This window comes from Vigna radiata, chromosome 1 (genome assembly GCF_000741045.1).
Source record: "Vigna radiata var. radiata cultivar VC1973A chromosome 1, Vradiata_ver6, whole genome shotgun sequence".
Classification (NCBI taxonomy): domain Eukaryota; kingdom Viridiplantae; phylum Streptophyta; class Magnoliopsida; order Fabales; family Fabaceae; genus Vigna; species Vigna radiata.
Genome location: NC_028351.1, coordinates 2,987,459 through 3,012,393, shown reverse-complemented (window position 1 = coordinate 3,012,393; position 24,935 = coordinate 2,987,459). Strand labels below are relative to the sequence as shown.

General features: G+C 30.7%; 2 protein-coding genes across 2 annotated transcripts; one reads left to right on the top strand and one right to left on the bottom strand.

Annotated features, from left to right (window-relative positions):
- Positions 1-235: 235 nt before the first annotated feature.
- Positions 236-2,397, bottom strand: LOC106755672 (receptor-like serine/threonine-protein kinase At3g01300; the record flags this gene model as incomplete). The annotated part of the gene is made up of 5 exons (XM_022786212.1): positions 236-777; positions 1,328-1,451; positions 1,632-1,771; positions 1,907-2,042; positions 2,176-2,397. Coding segments are annotated over 5 exons (1,155 nt in total), but the record flags the coding sequence as incomplete, so codon positions are not given.
- A 7,510-nt stretch (positions 2,398-9,907) lies between these two features.
- Positions 9,908-23,928, top strand: LOC106755662 (probable serine/threonine-protein kinase PBL11). The gene is made up of 7 exons (XM_014637855.1): positions 9,908-9,930; positions 10,025-10,236; positions 10,729-11,060; positions 11,410-11,545; positions 22,517-22,653; positions 22,741-22,846; positions 23,429-23,928. Exons 1-7 carry the CDS (start codon positions 9,908-9,910, stop codon positions 23,926-23,928), a joined length of 1,446 nt encoding a protein of 481 aa, XP_014493341.1.
- Positions 23,929-24,935: the final 1,007 nt, after the last annotated feature.

Here is a 24,935-nt window from a genome sequence, read left to right as displayed (position 1 = left end):
AATTGCTTGTCGTCATGCATAACTATTTTCTACAATCTACTAATAAGATAAAAAAAAAATTAACATAAAAGTACACAAATATTGAAATGTTATAATCATTCAAAACAGAGGAAAACAAAAAGGTAAGACAGTGACATTATACTTTAAATTAACTAGAAAAAGAAATTGGATAACATAATAAAAAGAAAAAAAAAAGTTATATGTACTAGAAAGTGAAGATTAGGGTTTGAAGAAAGTTGAACCCTTAGGATGAAGGTGGAGTGAGAGGGCTGTCTTGGACGACCGGTGAGGCCTGAAAACGCCGTGGAACGTTCGGTTCTGAAGCAGTTCTAAGGCCATACTTGTTAGCAGCACCGGCAGCATGGTTGGAAGGACCGACATGGATTCTCCCAAGTGAGGTTGCTGGGATTGAAGGTGAAGGAGATGGTACAGGTGATGGTGAAATTGAGGGAGCAGAATACACGCCATCATCACGAGCCAGCAAATTCTTCAACTCACCAACCACTTCACTCATCAGTGGTCTTCCACTTGGATCATGCCGAAGACACTGAACGGCCAACTTCATTGCCCTATATGCATCTCTGATTGGATACTGCCCTTCAAATTTAGGGTCCATCACGTAATGAAAATTCTCTCTTCTCCTTATTCTAGGACGCAACCAGTCCACCAAGTTTTTCTCTTTTGCAGGCCTCATTTGATCCACAGCTCTTTTTCCTGTCAACATTTCAAGGAGAACCATCCCAAAGCTATAGACGTCACTCTTCGATGTAAGGTGTCCTGTGTCAAAAACAGATAGATGTCAACATTTTCTACGTACACTCATAAATCTTTGAGGTTTCAGTGTATAGTTGTTTTTTTAATGTTTAAACCCTTTTTTGGTCCCTAAGTTATGTTATGATGTTCAGTTTAGTCCCCGCTTTTAAAAATGTCAACCTTTAGTTCCTATGAAATGAAAAATGTATCAAATCAGTCCTCATGGCAGCCAAGTTTTCATACCTAGATATCCAATATTTTGTTATTTGTTAACGGAAGGTGTTATGAACAACAAATCACTTAATGAAAAACTTATGATTTGTTAACGAATAGGACTGAATTGATATATTTTTCATATCATAGAAACTAAACTAAACGTTGACATTTTTAAAAGTGGAGACTAAACTGAACATCAGAACTTAACTTAGGGACCAAAAAAGGGTTTAAACCTTTTTTTTAACGAAGTGATATTGACTACAAACTAGAGATGGCAAAGACAAATTGGTATAGCATTTTCAATCTGAGAGTTCAAATTGGTATAACATTTTGATGAGATGTTTGAAAATATACTAACCTGTCAACACATACTCAGGGGCTATGTAACCTTCTGTTCCCATAATCTCCGTAGACACGTGATTTTTATCTCCCACTGGAGCATCTTTTGCAAACCCAAAGTCTGAAAGTTTTGCATTGAATTCCTGAAATGGTGGATGAAATCCGATCAGATGTTGATATTAAGATAGTGGAATCTAAACTATATAAAATATGAATAACTCTGCTATATTAATGTATGTTGTTATTATCTCATATATATTATATTGAATAAACACACTTATATTTAAATTTAAAATTTGAAATGCAAGGTTAAAATTATTTACCTGATCCAAAAGGATATTGGATGTCTTGAAATCTCGAAATATCACAGCCCGTGCAGCTTCCTCGTGCAAAAATGTCAAACCATTGGCAGCATCAATTGCAATTTTAATCCTGATATGCCATGGAAGTCGCACACTTCCTCCTGAAACATAAGAATATTTCTTGTTATTTCCGTTTTAAATCCCTAGCATACAATGGTACTATATTTTAAAAAATGACTTAAAAATTGCATTTATTGATATATTAGAACCAAAATTTCAATAAAATTACAACATACTTTGGAACAGATACTTCTCTAAGCTTCCTCGATTCATGTATTCGTATACGAGTACCCTTTTATCTTCCTCCATGCAATAACCCACCAATCTCACCAGATTAGGATGATAGAGTTCACCCAGATATTTAATTTCAGCCTGCAAACACAGAACAGTGAAAAGATTCAATTTTTAAACCCAAAAACACAGTCCTTTTTCGATACAGATTGTAAATCTGTGTACTTTTCTTAAAATTGTAAGTTACAAATTAGGGTTTAGGATGATCACATACAAGCCATTGCTTATGACCTTGAAATCCATTAGGGTTTAGAGTCTTCACTGCTACTGGAATCATTGTTCCAGGTGGTGCTGCAGAATCCCCTCTTTCATCAACCCAACCTTTGAACACAGTTCCAAAACCTCCCCTACCAAGAAAATTCCTGCAACCAAAATTCTGTGTTGCAATCTGAATATCGAGAAAACTGAATCTCCGAAGATTGGAACAAGTTGCAATAAACTCCTGTCCTTCGTCGGTGGATGAGGGTTTTGCCCTTTTGTGCCCAACAATATCTTTTCTGACATTTTTTCCTGTTGATTACATAGAAAACAAAAAACATCATAGAAAATTCAATCAACAGCATAAAATTGTACACGAACTAGTCTCTATAACCAAGTCTAATTCAATTTTTCTACATACACAATGTATTCTTTTTCAACCACAAAAAGCCCTTTTTCGATTTTGTCATCAACTAACTCCATAAACATAAGCTCATAGTATCTATGTAGACTGAGCTCGTCTTCTTTTATAAGAAAGCAATCGATCTTTTGTTTTGGTTTCTCCACAGATCTAATGAAAAATAAAACATTTTTCAAAATTTATAATCCGGATCTTTTTCGTAATTTTAAATTTCTTTTTTCCTTTTCTAGATGCATATCTATTACATTCATTTTCTATTTTTAACTTAATTTTTCTTCTCTTCAAATATTCTACGCCTCAAGGATGTAAACGACTTCAAAAATATGAGAATTGATATAAAATCCCAATCATATGAGTAAAGATATTATTTTAATGAACTGATTTTATAAAATTAAATTAAACTCAACCTTTTTTACCTTAATATAGTCATAAGAGTATCTTAAATGATATTTGGATTAATATGCTATTCATTATCGGATCCCGTCAATTTTTATATTGGATGAAAAATTAAGATCAAATTATAATATATGAGAAGACACAAACCATACCTTATAGGGAATCAATTTTATAAGAACTAGTGAGTTTTAGATCCAAATTAATATGATTGATTAATTAAAATAGATTTTGATTTAAGGCAAATGGAAATAAGAAAATGAGAATCAGAAAGATTGACAAAAAAAGGAAAAAGAGTTAAAAAAATTGAGGATTTTGAGAGGTGTACAAGAGAGAAAAAACTAAAAGAAATAGAAATAATAAATGTCAAAAATAAAATAATGTAATAAGAAGACAAAGATTGAAAAGGGGAGAACTTTGAGAAGAATGGTTCAACAAGTTACATACCTTCACCTTCCCCTTTTGAATTGAGAAGCATGCAACCTAGAAAAACCTTCAATTTCTTCCAAAAGCTTGATCTTTCTTCAATGGAACCTTGAGCAACATCTTTGTTTTTCATACTTTCAGTTTAGACCCTTAAAAAATTTCACACACAAATTTTAGCACAAAATTATTAAAAATGACAAGGAAGAAGAGGAAATTTTAGGGTTTTGTGATGAATGAAAGGAAAACCTTGAATATAGAAATGCTTGTGTTAAACTATCTTGTGATGCTTCAGAACTTAATGAGATGTGAAACAAAGAGGAGCAAGAAATTTTTGTTTATATAGAACCTGTATTTAGCAATGGATGCTTAGCCAGTTTATATGGGTCAATGTGAAAACATTTATTATTATTATTATTACCAATTAATAATATTAAATATATAAATAAATTACATACGATGAATTTAATGCTGACATTATTTCAGGGCCACTCAGTGCTCTCTTTTTTTTTTCCACAAAATTAAAGAAAATATCCAACTGTTCTATTTTGAATACAGTTTTAAATACGTTACTTATTTTACTTATTTTACTTCTTTTAATTTTGTTTACTCTTTACTACATAAACAGTTTTCAAGGAACAATAAACACGAAAATAAGGGTATAATTGAAAAGAAAATCATGCTATCTTGAAATTTTAAAAATGATAAATAAAAAGGAACAAGTTTTTGTTAAAAAGAAAATAAGAAAATTATAAAGGAACAGAGAAAGAAATTTGTTTCAAGATTTTTTTAGTAGAAAATATTACCTGTTTTTTTTTTTTTTTTTTTTTTACTATAGACATTAATATCTACCTATTTTTCAATCTTTTATCTTCGATTAGGATCAATATATATATTTAGTAAGTAAAATATAATAAAGGAACAATTCTGCTAAGATCAAAATAAGTCTGATGAACTTGTTGCATTGAATAACACTCTTTCCGTTTTAAAATAACCCTGTTTTATTTATAGTCTTTTAAAGAAGTCAAATTGATTGATTTTTTCAAATCTAAATGAAATTTATTTTTTCTAATTTGTCTCCAAATAAAATATATTAATTTTTTTTATGATTTCTAGTCCTTAAATTTGTTGAGAAAAGTGGTGGACTCACTTTAATACTAAACTTATTTTAATAAATCATTTATTGTTAATTTTAATCTGAAAAAACTTAAATACCAGCCATTATTTCTGAGATAGGGAGTATAATAAATTATACTAATTGGAATTTTAAGATGTTCAGAGGGTAAAAAGGACAAATTTTAAAGATAAAAGTAACTCTCCAACCTATATTATTTTTAAGACAACATTTATTATTTAATAAAAATTACACTTTATTAATTAGCCTAAATTTTAAGTGTAACGGAAGTAACATATAAACTGTGCTCAAATAATGTTTTAAATAATAGAAAAGTACGATAAAAAGTCTAAAAACAACTGATACACACTCGTCAAAAATATTAAAGCTCAAGAAAAATAAACCAGAAAATTTAATAAATGTTTACACGGTTAAGCAGAAAATTTAATAAATTATCCAAGATCATTTGGAAGACAGAAATTTCAACAATTTCCTATAGTCAATATTAAAGTAATTTTTAACTATAATAACGCATAAATTTAAATTGAAATAAAAACCAAAAAATATGTAATTTGGATTATATTAAACGAAGAAAAATTAAATATTTTTTCTCAATTTAGATGAAAAAGTATTAAACAATATATTAGAGAGAGTATATATAAAGCATTTGTTTTGACTGATTCAAGTGAAACGCTGATTTTCCAAAAGAGATTTTGTGCGTTATGCATGAAAAAGTAGAAAGATGACTTGAGAAAATGGAAATAATGAATGAAACACTTAAAGAATCATAAAAACGGAATTAATGCATCTCAAATACATAAAAAAATTGTCATAAATTCAGTTTTATAAGATAACGTTGAGTGAAGAGGAACATTGTTGGAAGAAGAGTAGAGAATGGGAAATTTTTTTAATAATAATAATGGCTAAAATTTCTTGAATATAAAATATTTAATTATTTGTAAATATTAAGGTGGTGGAAAGGATAATTTTTTTTTAAGTTTTAAAATGTAAAACTATTTTTAAATAATTTTTTTATCAACAATAATAAACATATTAAAAAGATGATTGGTTACCTCAACCCATATACAAATATATTAACAAATGAATTTTAAATGATTCAATGATAGAATTCACTTAATCAATTCTAAGTATATATTATCTATTTTTAATTTTTTTTAATAAATAAATATTTGTGCTAGTATTAGATTAATTATTAATTAACATTAATACAATTTGTTTGATGATAAACATTAATGAAACTGTAAGGATTCTAACAAATGTGGCGTATAATACATAGAATGTACCTAACCAGCATACAATAATTAACGTACAATAATAAGGAAATAATATATCAATTATTTAAGACATAATCAATTATGCAAAAACTAATTAAGGTAAACTATAATCAAATATATTATTTCCTATCATCCGCTCAAGCAAAGCGTGGGATTTGGTCCAACGTGAAGCTTGACTCTGAAAAACTGTAACGATGGTCGAGGCAGACTTTTAGTGAATATGTCTGCTAACTGGAGATCAGAAGGAATGAATTGAGTGACGAGTTTGTTAAATAGAACAAGCTCTCGAACAAAGTGATAATCAATATCAATATGTTTAGCGCGTTTGTGAGCCACCAGATTTTGGGAGAGAAATATAGCACTCTTGTTGTCACAAATAAGAGTTGGCACTTGATAGGAAATATACAGATCAGGTAGAAGATGAGTAATCCATACAGATCATGTAGAAGATGAGTTGGCGCTTTATCTTAAAAAAAAATTCAATAAAAAATTATATTTAGTATTATTATATAAATATTTTTATTTTTGAATATTCTTTTTATTTTTATTATGGAAAAATTTAACTAATTTTATTTAATAAAAAAATAGCATAAATTATATATATACATAAAAAAATTTTAAATAAGGATTAAATATGTTTTTAGTCCCTAAAGATGGACATGAATTGAAATTAGTTTCTATTCAAAACTTTCATATATTTTGGTCTCTCCAACTTTAATAATGAATGGATATAGTCTTTTAAATCTAATGATGTTAATTTTGTACACGTTATACTATCTTTCCAAATTAAATTTGAGCTAGAATGTGTCAAACAGTATAAATAACTCAAACAAAAACCTAAAACACCACCTGACGTGTAAAAAAATTAATGCAATTAATTAAAAGGATTATATTAATTTATTTTAGAAGTTTGAGAATCAAATTATATCAAAGTTTTGTACAATACCGAATTCTAATTTTATGTTAAAGTTTATGAATTAAAAACATATTTTATCTTTTAAATATACATCACAAAATAATTTAAACGACTATACTTAATAATTCATTTGAAAAGGTTTAGTAATATATGCAATTTTGAATATATGCAATTTGAGTATGTTGAACGAAAAAGGGAGACTAAATTCCTTAGGTTGATGCCTATGTGCTAGATTTATGTTGTTTTGATGTGAACATGATAAGTTGGAAAGATTTGTTTGTGATGATATGAAGATAATAAGTTGAGAATATGGTATGTCTGGGTTGATGATTCTGTGTATATGTGAAAAGCTTTGAGGTATATGTTTATAAGTGGGAGACATCCTTTCTCTGTTATATGGAGAATTCACAGATTGATGCTAATCTTATTTATTTTAGTTAGCGTATGCTAAACCAATTTCACAATTTTTTAATTAATCTTTTATATTATATTTGAATAGACTAAACCGATCAAAGTTAATAACATTGCAATTTGACCAACACTAATATTGATATATTTTCAACTTAATACTATTTTTTAGATCTTCATACCATGATGTTCGAATGGTGTTGTAAAGTCAATGGAATATGGAGGCAACTTCTTACACCTCAAACATGACTTCTTACAACTCAAATATGGTTTCAAAAGGAAGGAAATAACTCTTAGTTTTGTTTGCCTTTGCTTGATCTTTACTGTAACATATAAATATATGGTATATTTTTTAATATTAGATTTTTGAAACTGTGGTTGACCTCATTAAATTAGCATAATTTTGGCTGACTAATAAGTTGTAGAACATAATTATGGCTGACTAATATGTTTAAAGGTTCTTTGGGATGTCACACTATTAACCTTAATCTCTTTACTAACAAAAAAAAATAACAATGAAATACTTACATTACTTAGGTGAAAAAAAAGTAATATTATACTATATTAATTAAACACTAGACATATTTATTATTTTAAAGAATAATATTATAATTAATGTGTGTTTACTCGGTAGTAGATTATTGTTGACAAAATAAAATGAGAGAAAATTTTATCATGAAAAGATGAAACTAATATATACGTAATAACTGAATTAATCTTAAACTTGAATTTATTAATTTAAGGACTCAAACATTAATAATCAATGGATATCTTAGCTTATTTACCATCTTTAAATGTATTTGGAGATTAAAAGGAAATTCAGATGATATAAGAGATGCGATAAATGAAAACATAAAGTTCAAGTCATTTTATATATCAGAAAAGATTAAAAAGTAAGGAGGTAAATTCAAGATTAGACAGCTAAACTATTTGAAAATTTTCAATTCTTCATTAAACTAAAAAAAAAACACGTGTAACTAAGCTTTTGATCTTGTAAAAAAATTTAAATTAGATTCCCAAATTTAGTTTATGAACCCTAAAAAAGGACAATCTATTATAGTTTTAAAACATATAGGGACACAAATTTTTAGAAGGACCAATGACATTTTTTTAGTTTAGGAATAATAATATATATATAGAAAAAAAGCAAACAGTTTATAAAGCTACTGATTATCTTTTAACCAAAATTTCATTAACAATAAATCTTAAATTGAGTATAATATGATGTGTCAAACTTAAGATACGAATACATATTTAAAGAACCTAAATCAAAATGACGACACTGATAAGAAATATTATATATATGCTATAAAAATTATCTAGCAAAACAAAAAGCAAGAAAACTCCCTACAAAATCATAAAAAAAATAAGTAAATAGGTAGGTAATAATGGGACAAAATATAATGACGCGTGAAAGTGATTATTTATGAGCTTAAGAAGGTTTTGAATGTTGACCAAAGAACAAAAATGGAATGAATAAAATTAAATTTCATTAAAAGAAGTACCTGTGTTAAAGTTATAGTCTTGACCACATATATTTAAAATATTTAAGTATTTAAAATAATTGGTAAGTTATATATAAAAATAACACTTGGTCAATGGTAATTATAATCAGTTACTATATTAAGTGATTAGTTTGTTATTTTTATTTTTTTTAATTTAGAGATATATCTCAAAAACCTTGCATGCTTATGAACACAAAAAACTGAGATTATTATATCAGAGGCTATAACAAGTTCTCTGCATGTTGCATATCAACGAGTTATTATTACATTGAAATGTATGGCTGTTTGGATGAAACTTGTTCAATCCTTTCTCTGAAATAAAGCAGTTCAGTGTTTTTTTATTCCATTTCTTAGCCACGTAATGTATTCTGTGTCTGATATTTTCTTATTAGAACTGGTTTTAATGCATCCAATTTTTCCTATGTTTCATTGCTTGTGTTTACAAATTCTCTTTGTTGTGTGAAAACTGTAGGAAATATGACGAACTAAGGATTCACAAAAATTCATTTACAATGTTGAATCTTGAGCTAATTAACTGAGCTAATTTGCTATGATTTTGAGAATTTTCTTTTATAATTCTTTTATGTTGTTTTATATATTTTTTTTCTTCAAAAACTTTCATTAAACTTCTGTCAAATTTTACTTACCTGTATGTATATTTCACTATTACTTCTATAAATAAATAAATATTAATAAATGTACTGTAAAATTTATAGAAAAATAATATATACATGGATGATGTAATATATTTTTATATATTGTCATTCAATCATAAATAATTTATTTACTTGGGTATTTTTTTTTTTTACAAAAGTTATATCATTGGTGATTTTTGATTTGTTAATTATATAATAAAGTCAACTTTTATGTTTGTTTTTAATGCTTATCAAACACAATAAGAATTTAAATTACTTGAAATACATTTAAACATGGTCTCATTTGTGGTAGCTTATATGTCAAGCTCACTCGTCAATTCTAGTGTTATAGGAAATAGTCTCTTATCTAGAGTTTTTTTTTTTTTTTAATTTATTTATTTGTGTTACTAAACTAAATTTTATTGGTCAAATTGTTGACTTTCATAACGAAAAAAAATTTACTAATGGACCCCATAAATAAATCTAAAAAATTTGCTGTTGTTATTATTATTTAGAAAAAAAGTAGACATTGACCCACAGAAAATATTGAAACACTTGTAGTAAAACAAGCTCATTGATTCTTCACACGCTATTTCACCATTCTCCCTCTAATACCCATATCTTAATAAGCACGAAGAATGCTAAGATCAATCCACACAAGGTTTCAAAGTGTACATTGTTTTCTATTACCATGTGTCTTGTATGTTTTCATCTTTAAGAATTGGTGCTGAAATTTGTATATGTTGAATTTTCAGGGGTCTAACTGAAAATATGGAAAGCATTGATTGTATTAGGGCTGATTCTTCAATTGGGGCCAAAACCAAGGGAAGAAGAAACAACAAAGATGTTGTTCGAGGTAGTACTAAAGAAGGTTCAAGATTTTGGAAGAAATTGAGGATTTTCCTAGGTTGCATGCTTTGGAGTTCCAAAGGGGAAGCTTCTTCAAACAAAATCCACCAAATTCATGGTATATATATAATATATATAAATATATACTTTTACCATTCTTCTTAGAGTTCACATTTGTTTCTTGTTCCAATTAAAGAACTTCTTTTAATAAACTCTTAAATTGAATTACCTAATTTCTATATGGGATGGGTGTAATTATGAAAACACTTACTTAATTGATTACATCTTAATAATATCATTGATGGTTTTCTTTTTCTATAGGTTTTATTATGCGTTGGGTTTCCACCATTCTTTATTCTCACAATATATAGAAAAAATAGAGCTAGAAATATCAATTCCTTTCAACCCAATCTATGCATGTCTCAAGAAAATTACTTGTAAAATAAAGTTGAATATATTAAATATGTATGTTACAAATTTACAATTCAAGATATTCTTTGATCTCTAAGAGATTACAAACTTAGACTTTAATTTTATGTGTCTAATTCATGTACGTTATTAAGCTCCTTGCAAAATTTTCTCTCTAAGCTATTTCTCCCCAATTCAGCAGGAAGACATGTTACAAATGATGTTGATAGACAGCAACCAATTTCCCCAACATCCTCATCCAACAGAAGAACAAGTAGCCATGCAAGATTGTCTGTTCCGGATCAAGAACTGTTTGAAGCTTCTTTGCTTCTTCGAAGGTTCGCTTTTCAAGATCTTATGTTGGCAACACGAACTTTTAAGGTTGAGAATTTTCATGATGAAGAAGGATTTGGAGTTTTGTTGAAAGGTTGGATTAATCCATATGGAAACTATGCAGCAAGACCTGGAAAAGGGATTCCCATTGCAGTGGCGGCACTCAACTTAAATCAATGTCAAGATCAAAAGGAATGGCTAGTATGTGATACTAACCCTAACTAAATTTATTTATTTTCTTTGTTATTTATTTAGCCAAATTACTTTGTCATGCTTGTGATTTCTTGAAATTGCACACATCATTATTAATCTTTATTAATCGTTTTAAACACATTACACTGGTAATCTATCTATAAAAAGAACATTACAATGTGTATCCGGTTAGGGCATTAATGTGAATGTTAGCATGTGTAATCTTAATATAGTAGAGAAGATGTTAATGTGTAATTTTCTCATATTTTATATAAAATTTTATAAATTAATCACATCAGTTAATGTTTATATTGTTTATTAAAAATAAAATATTTCCATTGTTTTTATGTATTTTCAGGATGAAATTAGTTATCTCAGTGAACTCAATCATCTAAATCTGGTTAAATTAGTAGGTTTTTGCATGGAGGATGACAAAAGACTACTAGTACATGAGTATATGTGTCAAGGAAGCTTAGAGCAACATCTATTCAGCAGTATGTCCTAATGCCAAATAATTATTATTTTTAAGTTCGCTTTTCAATAGTGATTGTATGGTTTGAAAATGTCATTTCATTTTTATTTTCACCCTTTATTTTTTATTACTCGAATGTTACTTTATTGCTTTAGTAAAAAAAAAAAAAGTTTTCTTTATATACACTGGTTACTATTTTTTGTGATTGTTTCAATGCCACAAATTCTACATTATCATTGTTGATTTTTGCTTGGCATAAAATATATATTAATTATAGGTACAAGATACTAAAGTTCACATATAAGATTACAAGCTTTTTCTATTGTTATTTCGTATTTATCATTCAAGGGAAGACATCAAATCTAGTGAGATTTGTATGATGTCAAATTTGACCAACTTTCATCCAAAATCAAAGCACCCCACCTACATATGCATATTCCTTAATCATCTACAATTCCTCTAGGCATGCTCTTAGGTTTATAGAACATAATAGAAACGACTACTCATATTATTTATTTTAATATATATATATATATATATATATATATATATATATATATATATAAGAAATATAAAAATAAAGCATAAAACTAGACAACCTCATTAGAAATTGGATTCAATCATTATACGTTCATATCTCCAATTCTCGTCTAAAATATATTCCTTTTACAAATGCATAGTAATGAGAAGAGTATGGTGTAAATATTAGTTCAATAAAATTTTGTGAAGGTTCCTAAGTCGTCTAATTTTATTGAAGCATCCAATATAATATATACGTATGTTTTAGTACAAGTGTTGGATAGTCTTTTAGCTTATACTAAGACTATTGTTATTTGTAGTTGTCTTAGTGACTTTTTAATTCAATAGTAGGAAATACTATTCACATGTTTTTTCCACCTGTTTGAGCATGTTTCATAGAAGTTAGTTAAGGTGGTTATGTTATATATAGGAACTTGTAGTTATAGTTGAAAACTAAATAAGAGTTGTAAGTTCAACTCTTACACTTTGTAAAGTGATTTTAGTGAGAGTTCAGTGAGAAAAACATCGAGATCTCTAGTTCATAATGAGTTCTTGATATCAATTGAAATTTGTTAGCATTTTCATTCAACCATGTTACTTTTTGTACATGATTTATTCTTTATTTTTTCCTTCATTTATACTTTACTACTAGTTTGCCTTCTTCTCTTTTATTATAATTTCATTTATGTTGGTAAATAGTCTCAATGATTTATTTATTCTAGTACATTCCGCAACAAACTGGTGTAGTGAACAAATAATTCAATCTTTATGACTTTCACAAAAAGTATGTGATTGAGAACTTCGCTACTTTGAATAATTTTGGATTGTGACAGTTAAAAATATGTGTTTTTATAGTTTAATAAGGTCTTCTTGGAACTCGAAAAGGTAAATATAGACTTGATGTAACCATGGTGGAGAAGGAAAAAAAATATGTTAGTAGAGAAGTCTCATAGCATGATTGTTCATACCCTCAACTAGTCATAAGGTGGTGAGGCAAGTCTCAAACGGAAGATTGCGCAACAAAATTACGGAAACAACTAGAAAGCTTGCATATGCCAAATGTTAGGAACAAGACAATAAAAGAAGAGAGAAAAATAAATGACACAAGAATTTAACGTGGTTCAGTGTATTGTATGCGTACGTGCACACTACACTATGAAGTATATTTATTTCTGTGTATCTTTTAATCTTTTTAGAGGGTTGCTTATATAGTTAAATAGAGAACAACATCTCATAATACTAAGTGATGGGGACTAAAATAAGCTTCACAATACTAACAATTATCCTACTTGGAGCTTGATTTACATTATCAATTAATGTAGTTGCCTTCATCATCAATTATTCTTGAAGGCCAGTTAAGGCAATACAAAGCCCTAACTTATTTGTAGTGACAGTCTGGGTCAACATATAAACTGAATTCTCTGCACTTGGAATCTTCAACAAAGACAAGTCTCCATCATTTATCAATTTTCTGATAAAATGATACTTCAATTCAATGTGCTTACATCTAGAATGAAGAATTGGATTTTTAACAAGATATATAGTACTTTGACTATCATAGAGCAATGGAGGGTCATCTTGCTATTTCCCTAATTCTTTTAAAAGGTTCTTCAACTATATCATCTCTTTCACTGCTTCTAAGATAGTTACTCAGCTTTAGTGGTTCAGAGGGAGACTCTTCCTTGAAGTTTAGATTTCTAACTAATAGTTGTACCACCCAACGTAAAAATGTAACCTTATAAAGTGAGATTGCTTCTTCTAAAAGATAAATGCATATTTGAAATGCCCCTCAATTATGTCAATATCCACTTCATACATTCCTAATGCTCCTTACCATGATTTGATAGAAACCTACTCACAACTCCCACTACATGTGTTAGGTCAGGTCTGGTGTAAACCATAACATACATCAAGCTTCCTACTACAAATGCATTGGAACTTTAGACGTATAACTTTCTTCTTCACCCGTTTGAGAATATTGCCCTTTTGAAAACTTTAAGTGAGTTCCCAAAGGTGTATTCCTACATTGAATTTGTTAAGCAATTTTCTATATATTTTTCCTATGATAAGTTCAACATACCTTCAGATCTATCCCTAAAGTTTCTAATACCAAAAATTTGTTTGGCTGAAACAAGATCCTTCATTTCAAAGTTTTCTGACAATTGTTTTTTCAACTTACTAATTTTTGCTATATTAGCTCTTACAATCAACATGTCAGCAATTTCTTTTTTGACTTGTTAATTCCTGCAATAAAGTAAGGATGATATAGCTGCCAACATATTTTTTTCACATAACAACAATGATCTTCTTCACATTTGTGAAAACCTGAGTTTCTCATAAACTCATTAAACTTTGTGTACCATTGTCTTGGTGCTTGTTTCAATCCATACAAGTTTTTATGAAGTTTGCATACAAGATTTTCTTTTCCTTGTGCTTCATAACCTTCTACTTGTGCCATAAAGATTTCCTCTTCAAGATCCCCATGTAAGAATGCAGTTTTGACATTTAACTACTAGATGAAGATTTTCTGCAGGTACTATACTCAAGATGATTATGATGGTAGTCATCTTGACAACAAGAGAGAATTTATGAAAATTCAATTCCTTATTTATGTTGGAACCCTTTCACTACAAGTCTAGCCTTATATCTTATATTATCGTCTAGTTCTTCTTTTAACCTCTAAACCCACTTGTATTGCAAAACCTTCTTTCTTTCCAGTAGTTTGGTCAAAGACCATGTTTTATTCTTCTAAAGAAACTTTATCTCATTGTTCATTGTTAGTTCCCACTTAAAATACTCATCTCCTTGTATAGCCTCAGTAAAATGCTCTAGCTCACCAGTATCAGTCAACAACAAATAGTGTATTGAAGAAGAATACCTTTATGGTGCTTGTTGGAAGTCTCACATCGACTAGAGATAAGGCCATTTCAGTGTATATAAGTTGGTGCAAACCTCACCCTACAAGCCGATTTTGTGGGGTTGAGTTAGGCTTAAAGTCCACTTCTAACATAGTATCAAAGCCATCGTTAAAGTCTATCCTAACGATATTTGTTGTTGTTGGACATATTGTTCCACCTGTTATCGGACCACCCATTGATGTCTAGTTCCACGCTCGAGATGTATATACCTCGGCGTGAGGGGGTGTGTTGGAAGTCCCACATCGACTAGAGATAAGGTCATTTCAGTGTATATAAGTAGATGCAAACCTCACCCTACAAGCCGATTTTGTGAGATTGAGTTAGGTTTAAAGTCCACTTCTAACAGTGCTATAATTGTTCTGCTAGATCTTCTAATCATGACTTTAGAAGTTTCTGACTCTACTATATGTCCAGGTTCTGACTCATTATCTACTTCTATATTTTGTCTTCTTCAGTTTCTAGAATTTCTTCTAATGATACTTGCTCTGGTTGTGCATTTATCGATTCTACAATCATGTCTTTATAGATATTGTTTTCATTCAAAGTAACATTTGTACTTCAGATAATTTTCTTGTTTTGGTCATCCCAAAACCTATAGCCATACATGTCAGATCCATAGTCAATGAAATAACATTATTTTTCATTAGGGTTCAATTTATCTTTACTATTAGAATCCGATATAATATATAAAGTATAACCAAAAACTTTCAAGTGTGAAAGATTTACCTCATTTCCAAACCACACCTTCGTAGGTAACTTATAATCTAAAGGAACTAATGGTCCTTTATTTATAAGATAGGCTATTGTGTTTATTAAATATGCCCAAAATACCTTGGGTAGTCCTAATTGGATTCTCATACATCTTGTTCTCTCATTTAAGGTTCTGTTCATTCTTTATGTCACACCATTTTGTTCTGTTCATTCTTGAAACTTTCTTGATCATCTTGATCTCATTCTCTGTTCATTCAAGTTAGGTATTTTACCTTTTGAGATCATGAGTTTTATTTATTTCTCACTCATATGCCCAAGCCTTTGATGCCACAAAGAGGAACCGTTGTTAGCTTCTACAACTGATAACATATCCTTATCTCCAATCATGTAAAGAGATCCTTCTTTCCATCGCAACAAGATTGTCTTTCATTGCCTTCCAAAGTCCATCTCCAAAAGTGGTGTAATGTACCTCATCATCCAATTGTCCTATAAATATTAAGTTTCTCTTTAAGGCAGGAATGTATCTTACATTATTCAAAGTCTACACGCTTCCATTAGAGATTCTGATGTAAAATTCACATCTTCCCACAATATCAAGAGATTTTTCATTTGCAAGGTAAAACTTCCCAAACATTCCAAAGACATAGTAAAATAATAGTTTTAAGGAAGACGTAATATGAAATGATGCACTCGAGTCCATAATCCACGAGTCAATGGAACTATCTAAACTACATAATAGTATATCTACAATATCATCAGTTGTTGCATTTGCTTATTAATCATCATCTTGATTCTTTTTGTTTTTGTTCTTCCTTGAAGACTAACATTGATTTGTAAAGTGATCATTTTTTTGACAATTCTAACATGTGATATCATTTCATACTTTTGTTTGTGGTCTCCCTATAAAGTTTGATCTGCCTCAACCTTTCTTACAACATTTCTGGCTATTTCTGTTTTTTTTTAGCACTCGATGTTGAACCAGATTTACAACTGGAAGATTTAACTAAACTTCTCCTGCAAAACATCTTCATTTAAGATCAAGTCATGGATGTTATCAAACTTCAACTTTTTGCTTGCATAATTACTAACTGTAGTAACAGTTGCACCCCAACTTTCCAAAAGAGATGATAATAAAATAATGTTTTTAATTCATCATCAAAAGAGATGTTATCTACATTGATGTCAATTATGCAATAATTGTATTAAATTCACTAATATGATGGGTAACGGAGTTACCTTCACCTATTTTGAGGTTGACAAGTCTGCGAATCAAATATACATTTATTGGTTGCAGGTGATTTCTTATACATATTTGACAACCTCTGCATCAAATCTGATTGTTTTCTTGTTCATAATGTTGAATGCAACATTCTTGGGTAATGTCAACCAGATCACACCAAGTGTTTGCCAACTAATAACTCCCAATATGACTACTCCGTGTTGTCTAGATTCTGCCCTTTTAAGGGTAGATACAACTTCTTCTGATATAGGTAATCCTCTATCTCCATCTTCGAGAACCTGGAGTCGATGCCATTGAATTTCTCAATCTTCAACGTCCCTTCTTCCATTGTCATTGCTTCCGTAGAGCATACTAAGAAATTGGTTATTGCACCACTCGTTAAGTTTTTCGAGGAGGAGGTTCACTAGGGAAATACAACACCAATGATATTTAAGTCCAACCATGTAAGGGATTGACACCACTCTCTACCTAAAACCTTAAGACAATGGGTTAATGGATCTTCACCTTTATATGGTGTTCCACTTTTTAATTTTTATCTAATGTGAGACTTATACACAGACTTGAAATTTCTAACACCAAAATCCCTAATTAATCATCTAAATTTAAAGCAAGTATTGTATCCTCATAAGTGTTGTAATAATTTAATGATTTTAGATTATGGTTGTTCGAGTATGTGCTCAACTAATTCAACAAGGCCTCCTTAAAGCTTGAGAAAGTGAATCAAAGCTTGACATAGTCATGGTAGAGAAGGCCAAGAAAATGTTACTAGAGAGGTATCATAGCACAACTATTTTTAGCCTCAATAACAATGTATACGTTAGTGAGGCAAGTCTCAAAGCAAAGATTGCAACAAAATTATGGATGAAGCTCGAAAGCTTGTACATGCTGAAAAATCCTAGTTAATTGTCTAAATATGAACCAACTATTGTACCATACAAGTGTTGTAATAGCTTCAATGATATTAAACTATGGTTGTTCAAATGTGTGTTATTATGATTCAACAAGGGCTTCTTGAAGTCGAAACGGTGAATCAAAGTTTGACATAGTCATGGCGGAGATCGACAAGAAAACATTCACTAGTACAAAAACTATTTTTTATAGCGACTTTTCATACCAGTTATAATCTACTAAGTATAAAAAGTGACACAGTGACATAACTGTAAATAAAATAACATTTTTTATTCCAAGTGTAATTATAATAGAAATAAAAAGTGGGAATTTTTGTATTTTGTAATAAAGAAGAAAACTTTATATACCAGTTATAACTATAATTGGTATAGAAAGTGGATGCAGTGTCATTTTTATAATAAATAAGAAAATTTTTATATCAATTCTAACTATAACTGGTATAAATAAATTGTACCTGTTTTAATTATAACCGGTATAGAAAGTGGTTTTCCATTATTCTTGTAGGGGGTTTTCTACTTGACCTGACTTTGACAATTGGTATGAAAAACCCCAATCTCCTTGACCTAACTCTGTGAAACCGCTAGCATAACCAATTTCTTCTTCCCTAGCCTCGTAGTGGTGAGTGATGGTGTATGCGTTAGAGGCATGCGACTTTTGTTTCTTCCATGGAGAGGTGCTCACGACTCACGACACTAGATCTGTTGTGGTAGCTCAGGAACAACATGTGGTGCTTGTGTGTTGGTGAATGTGTTTTGATTGTTCGCGACAACACCGTTGGTGCTTTGTGACAACACCAGTGGTGGTTCACAACAAAGTCGCAGAAGTCTCTCTCTTCCACGATGGTGATGGCGACGTTTAAGTGTTGCTCCGACTGGTTTTCTGGCATTGTTCACTTAGATTGTGAGGAACTTGTGTTTTCTGGTTTCATATTTCTTTTTGAGGTGACGCACGTGGTGGTGTTCATGGTTGCTCACAGTTTCAGATCAACAATGGAGAGAGACACGATCGGTAAAGTTTATCGATGAATACATACATTTGTTGATAAGTATCGGGACCTTAAATTCATTGGTATATGCCTATTAGTAAATAGTCATTAATAATATTCATCGGTAAAATGTGTGATAGGGTCTCCTTCTTTCTCTTTCTCTTCCTCCTTTTTCGTTTATTTTTTTCCTCCTTGCCACCAACTGATAGTCATGCCGCCACCACCAATCCAAGTAATTTTTTCCCATTAGCTCTCATCCTCCTCTTATTTGTCTTCATCTTCCTTCACTTCCTCTTCCTCCTCCTCATTCACCTCCTTCTCTAACTCAGGCTACCATTGTCATTATCACCAGCGATCATCAACATCACCAACACACATTGTCGACACACATCACTTGTGAGCCATTATGCCTGTTGAGACTTTGCCAAGTGTACCAAATCGTTTCAAGTAATAAAACTGGTAAGACCGAATATCGTTTCCCAAGAGACTCGTTGCACTAGACAATCGTATAATTTCTAACTAACCTAAACTAAAAAATGCTTCCATAAATTGGGTTTTGGTGCAATTAAAGTAAATATGAAACATAAATAGTAAAAGTGATCTTTGACACTCAAACACTTGGAAATGGTAAGATGAGAAATGATATGGAATGGTATTGTTGGGGGTATGATTTCACCTACTTCACTCTTATGCATAGAAAATCACTTCCTCTTCATTAAAATGTCAATATCAATCTACTAGTTTACTCAAACCTCAATCCCTTGGTAGAAAGAGCCTAAACTTCCTCATTAGACTTCAATCCCTTGGAAAACCTAATGATTATTTCCGCATTAAGAAATGAGATTTTAAGACAACCAAAGGTCCTAGTTCTATCCCTAGATACTATTTCCTTTAGGTGTTTAACCCAAGTCAAGATTTACCCAACATTTCCCAATATCAAGTAAACCCTAAAATCATGTCATGGGTAGCAACTTCACAACAAGCATTAAGAGAAGGAATTAAACACTAACAATCAATGAAAGAGGTATATATTCATTCAAAACAAAATGCTTTACATAAGAGTTTAGTGGTTACATCAATCCCCCAACAATAATGAAACTAGCTCTCCATGAATGGAGAGCTCAAGCTTACAACAATGGTGGAAATGGAAGAAGGAAGAGAACCCAAGGATGAAAAAGGACTGTTCCCACAGCTCCCAACTCGCCTCCAAGAGCTCCAAAACGAGAGAAATGTGTCTGGGTAGCAAAAGATCCCAAGTTCTTCGTGCATCCAAGTGAAATAGGGCAAATTTGCCATGTCAGCAAAGTTGGCACTCAAGCCCCCCAAAAATGGGACGCTCAGGCTCGCGACAGTCAACCTTTAGGAGCTGATGCACTGGCGTTCAAGCCCCCCAAAACTGGGGGGGCTCGAGCCTGATTTCAGCAGAATTCTGATTCTTCGTTTTTGCTGCTTTTCTTGCTTTTCTTGGTTTCCAGTGCCTTCCTTTGATGCATAGACTTCTTCCAATTACCTTAAGCACATAAAAGAAAGGATTAGTGAACAAAATATCTCATTAAAGTTTGGGGTGCAACCACTTAATCAAACTAAAGAAAACAAGGATTTACAAGGTAAAAAGTTAGGAAAGGGTTGAAATTCCTCTTGAATCATCGCTGAAATCATGGTAAAATATGTCATTATCAACGCCAACCACCATCCTCTGCATTAACCACTAGCCTCCACCTCAACCCTTAACCACCACCTCCTCCTCCTCATCCTTATCTTCCTCCTCTTACTTCTTCTCCTCTTCTTCTTTTCATCTATCTCCCCTCAATATAATATAAATGTCCAACAGATTAGGTAGGAAATTTGATGCCCAAAGTGTCAACGTGTTTACCAATAAAATTTTATTGTCAATAATTGTAATGGTAAGTTACCGAGAAAAATATCTATCGATAATTGTCATGATAAGTTAGTGACAGATCTTTCCAACAAATTTAATAGACACATTTCATTATGAAGGAAGTATCCATTGGTAAATTTAAATGCAAAATAAATCAGAAACATCCATCGGTAAATTAGAAATTACCAATGTATTATTATTGTTGATAATAAAAAAAAATCTCTTATGTTAGCTTGGACACTAAAAACTCTTTCATAGGTTATGTGTTTACTGCTTATGGTACTACTATAAGTTAGACAATCAACCTATAGAAGGTAGTTGCTTTATTAACCACTAAAGCAAAGTACATTCTGATGATGAAAGCAATGAATAAAGCCTTATGGTTGTTGTGTCTAGCTAGGAAGATGAGGGTGTAAGATTAGGTTGTCACTGTCTAATGTGACAATTAACAAAGAACCAAGTATACCATGAAACAACAAAGCATATTGACGTTAAGCTATCCTCATATTAATGTTAAGCTATACTGTGTAAGAGAAGATATTTCTTAAGGATTTGTGAAGGTGGTGAAGGTCTCATTATAACCCTTATAATGTAATTATAAAAGCTTTTCAGACAACAAGTTATTTCATTGCTTGGATTTGACCTACTTTATTAGTGATTAAACTTGTAGTGGATATATGTAGATATTGGTTTGATGAAATTTTGTCAAGGTTCGATGTCTTCTCACTTCATTAATCCAATAAAAGGCATGTGTCTTCTTGAAATGATAAATACATTCTTAGTAAAGAATGTAGCCTCTTAACTTTTACTAAGACTAATGTCGTTTAACGTAGTTGTCTAGTGACGTTTAATTAGTAGTGAAAAACATTGTTCAATTGTTTTTTTCTACTTGTGTAGAAATGTTTCATGAAAAGTAGTTAAGGTATTTATGTTACACTTTCTAAAGCGAGTTGAGCGATGGGTCATTAAGATAGAAACTTTGAGTTATAATCCTTAATGGGAAGGGGAGGATTTTGGAAAGCTCCTTTATTAAAGCTTGTTATTTGTAAGCTTAACTAGGATATAACTTGTGTTTGTGGTCTTTAAACTTTCATACATATTCGTTCTTTCTATTTGTTAAATTTATAGTTATTATTAGATTTTATGCTTGTATTTTTTATACTTCTTGTATCTTTTATTATATTTCTTTGTCACAATCTTATACATGCATACATCTTTGGAACTATGGAAATGGAAGGTTAAATACTTCTCATTATTAGGATACCATTAACATAAATTGTTATATTAATCTTACAATATCTTCATTTTTAGCATCATTAGTAAAAAAATTGATGTAAAATTTTCAAATACAACTTGGACTGTTTATATTCCCACATTCCCCATATTATTTCCTTCACTTCCATATCAATAAACATACTCATCATCCCATAATTATTCTCTTCTCTAATTTTGTAGACAAATTAGACCAATCTAAAGTTGGGAAGTAATAGATTTACTCAAATCAAATGTACATTTATTTCTTAGTTTTGAACTAGTATTAATACGAAAGATGCCTGGTTATTTTAATGGGATATATCAATATAAAGATTATAATGCATTTGGGGGATTGAATTAAAGGCTTGATTATATCTCTATGGTATTACCTTATCCTATTGTTGAATAAAAAAAAAGAACAATCCCATTTGAATTTACCTTCATAATTATGGAAGTTGTACTTTTAATATGATTTTTGAGTAAAATTTCAACTTATTTTGCTTAAATGGATTCATGATTATTGTATATGCTGGATATATATCATAGAATTAACAAGCTATACTGTCATGTGTGAGCAGAAACTCTTCGACTTACATGGCCTATGAGGATGAAAATTGCAATTGGTGCTGCCAATGGCCTTGCATTTTTACACGAGGAAGCTTCAAGGCCTGTAATATTTCCAGATTTTAAGCCATCTAAGATCCTATTGGATATGGTAATAACTTGAATTTTGCAATCTCCAACTATGTTAATTTTTAGACACAAACAACTTTTCCAACACCTTAATACCATTTTATTTTAGGACTACAATGCAAAACTTTGGGACTTTGGTCTTGCTCGAGAAATTCATGCACCAACTAAAGTAGTAGCAAGAAAAGGCTATGAAGCCCCTGAGTATCTGATGACAGGTTAGTGATCCTTGAGTCTGAAGGGCTTCTATGCAATACCCATAACTATTATTTTTATTGATTCATTCACCAAATTCATAGATTTTCACTTTGTTTTGGACATTTTCTCAGTTTTAACTTTATTTACTTCTTTCATTAAAATTATGACAAAATTTATTCACTTTTAATTCTTTTGAGAAACCTAAGAATTTTCTTTTTCATCCAAAATCTAATAACTATGAAGATGAATAGTTTACTATCTTTTTTTATCTATGATCTTTTGTATTCATTGACTTGCGTGGTTATCAAGTTTGTTGGAAATCTTATATTGACTAGAGATAAAGGCTTTTTTAATTAGAATTAAATTTGAAGTTCAATTTAATTTTACAAAACTGATTTATAAGCTGAGATTTTTATTTATTTATACACTATAAGTTGAACTTATCTTTAATCGATGTAAGACTTTCAATCATGTTTACTCGTTGAAGTTTTCACAGTTACAAAGTAAAATGGCATATAGAAACTTTAGACTAAACTATTCTTGAAAGGATTCATGTGTATGAAAGCAATGTTTATGACACATCAAGAATGTGGATGACACAGGACACATTACTTCTGAGAGCAATGTTTATAGCTTTGGGATAGTTCTGCTTGAAATACTGACAGGAAGAAGAGCCTTGGATGATACAATGCCAGCAGAGGAACAAAACCTGATAGAATGGTTGCGACCTCATCTCAGAAACAAAGCAAATTTTCATTATTTGATGGATCCTAGACTTGAAGGGCAATACCCTACAAAGTGTGCTCATAGGACAATGAGAATAGCTACTCATTGTCTTCGCCTAGACCCTAAAGCAAGACCCCTTATGAGTGAAGTAGTTCACAAGTTGAAGTATCTGCATGATGAGATGGTTGGTGAGCTTGGTCCCAAAACCTCACATGGTGTAGGCCCTTCTAACCATGCTAGTGGTAACAAGTATGCCCTTGGAAGATGTTCATCACCTTTAAGGTGTTTTCAAGGTTCACCACAGCAAGAATATTACCCTCTTCCCCTACCTCCAGCTCCACCAAATCCTTCACTTGCATCTTCGTCTAAAACCTAGGGTTTGTTCTTCATTCAACCCTAGGGTTAAATTCTTCTACACCTTATACCACCTTTTTCTCCAAAATTTAGTGGAATTACCATGTTGTCTAGTTTATACTCTGGTTAAACATTTAAAGTTTATAGCAATTTAGAAGTATATATACAAAGCAAAAAGAGCTTTAGGGTAGATTGTTGTCGAAATTGTTCTCATGCATTTTTCTCCCCCCTTATGATTGTTATATTATATTTGTTAGGAAAAATTATATTTGTCTTTAAAGAAATAAGAGCTCAAATTTTTTGTTTACTATTTCCAAAACTTTTTTTTTCAAATTTTTATTTTTATTTAAAACAAAAGGACGAAAACATTAGTCAATTTATTTTCTTAACATTTTTCAAAATTTAATAAATTTAAGCTACAATTTTATTGTTCATTTTCATGGAATTGTTTTTTCATAAATGAACAAATTTACTAGTAATTTGGATGCAGGGAGTATCCTTAGTTAACCCAGTTACATCGATATGCATAGAAAATTTAGGTTTAAACCCTTAAATTGTCTCTATTTTTGGGACGCTTTTCCAAAATTATTCCCTTTTTATTAAAACTCCCAATTGGATTCTCAAAAGAGTCAATTTAAATCAAATTGACCCTTTCCGTTAAAAAAAGTTAACACCGTGATTATTTTGTCCAACAGAGTGGATGACTTGTTAATGTATTTAAACGTGGCCTTGGTAGTGTTGAAACGTGGTAATGAAAATATGTCATTTGAGAAAAATTAAAATTTAAAATAGATTCTGAAATCTGAGATCTTCACTCTTCGTCTTCCTCGCGTGAACCACCATTTCCAGCAGCTCCTCCCGTCACCGCATGCTCCTCGACCGCTCAGGGTCGTCGCTAGCGACGCTGGTCACCACAGGAAGCTTTGCCGACGACGACATGATCTCCTCCGTATTCTTCCTCTTTAAAAACGTGTTTCTACCACCTCCCAATACCCAGATCAGAAATCGTCGCGATTTCCGCCAGCTGCG

Coding starts and splice junctions, on each gene's coding strand:
- LOC106755662 (XM_014637855.1), top strand. CDS start 9,908: ATGCTAAGATCAATCCACACAAG. Junction 9,931..10,024: donor CTAAGATCAATCCACACAAG/GTTTCAAAGTGT, acceptor TTGAATTTTCAG/GGGTCTAACTGAAAATATGG. Junction 22,654..22,740: donor CTAAGATCCTATTGGATATG/GTAATAACTTGA, acceptor ATTTTATTTTAG/GACTACAATGCAAAACTTTG.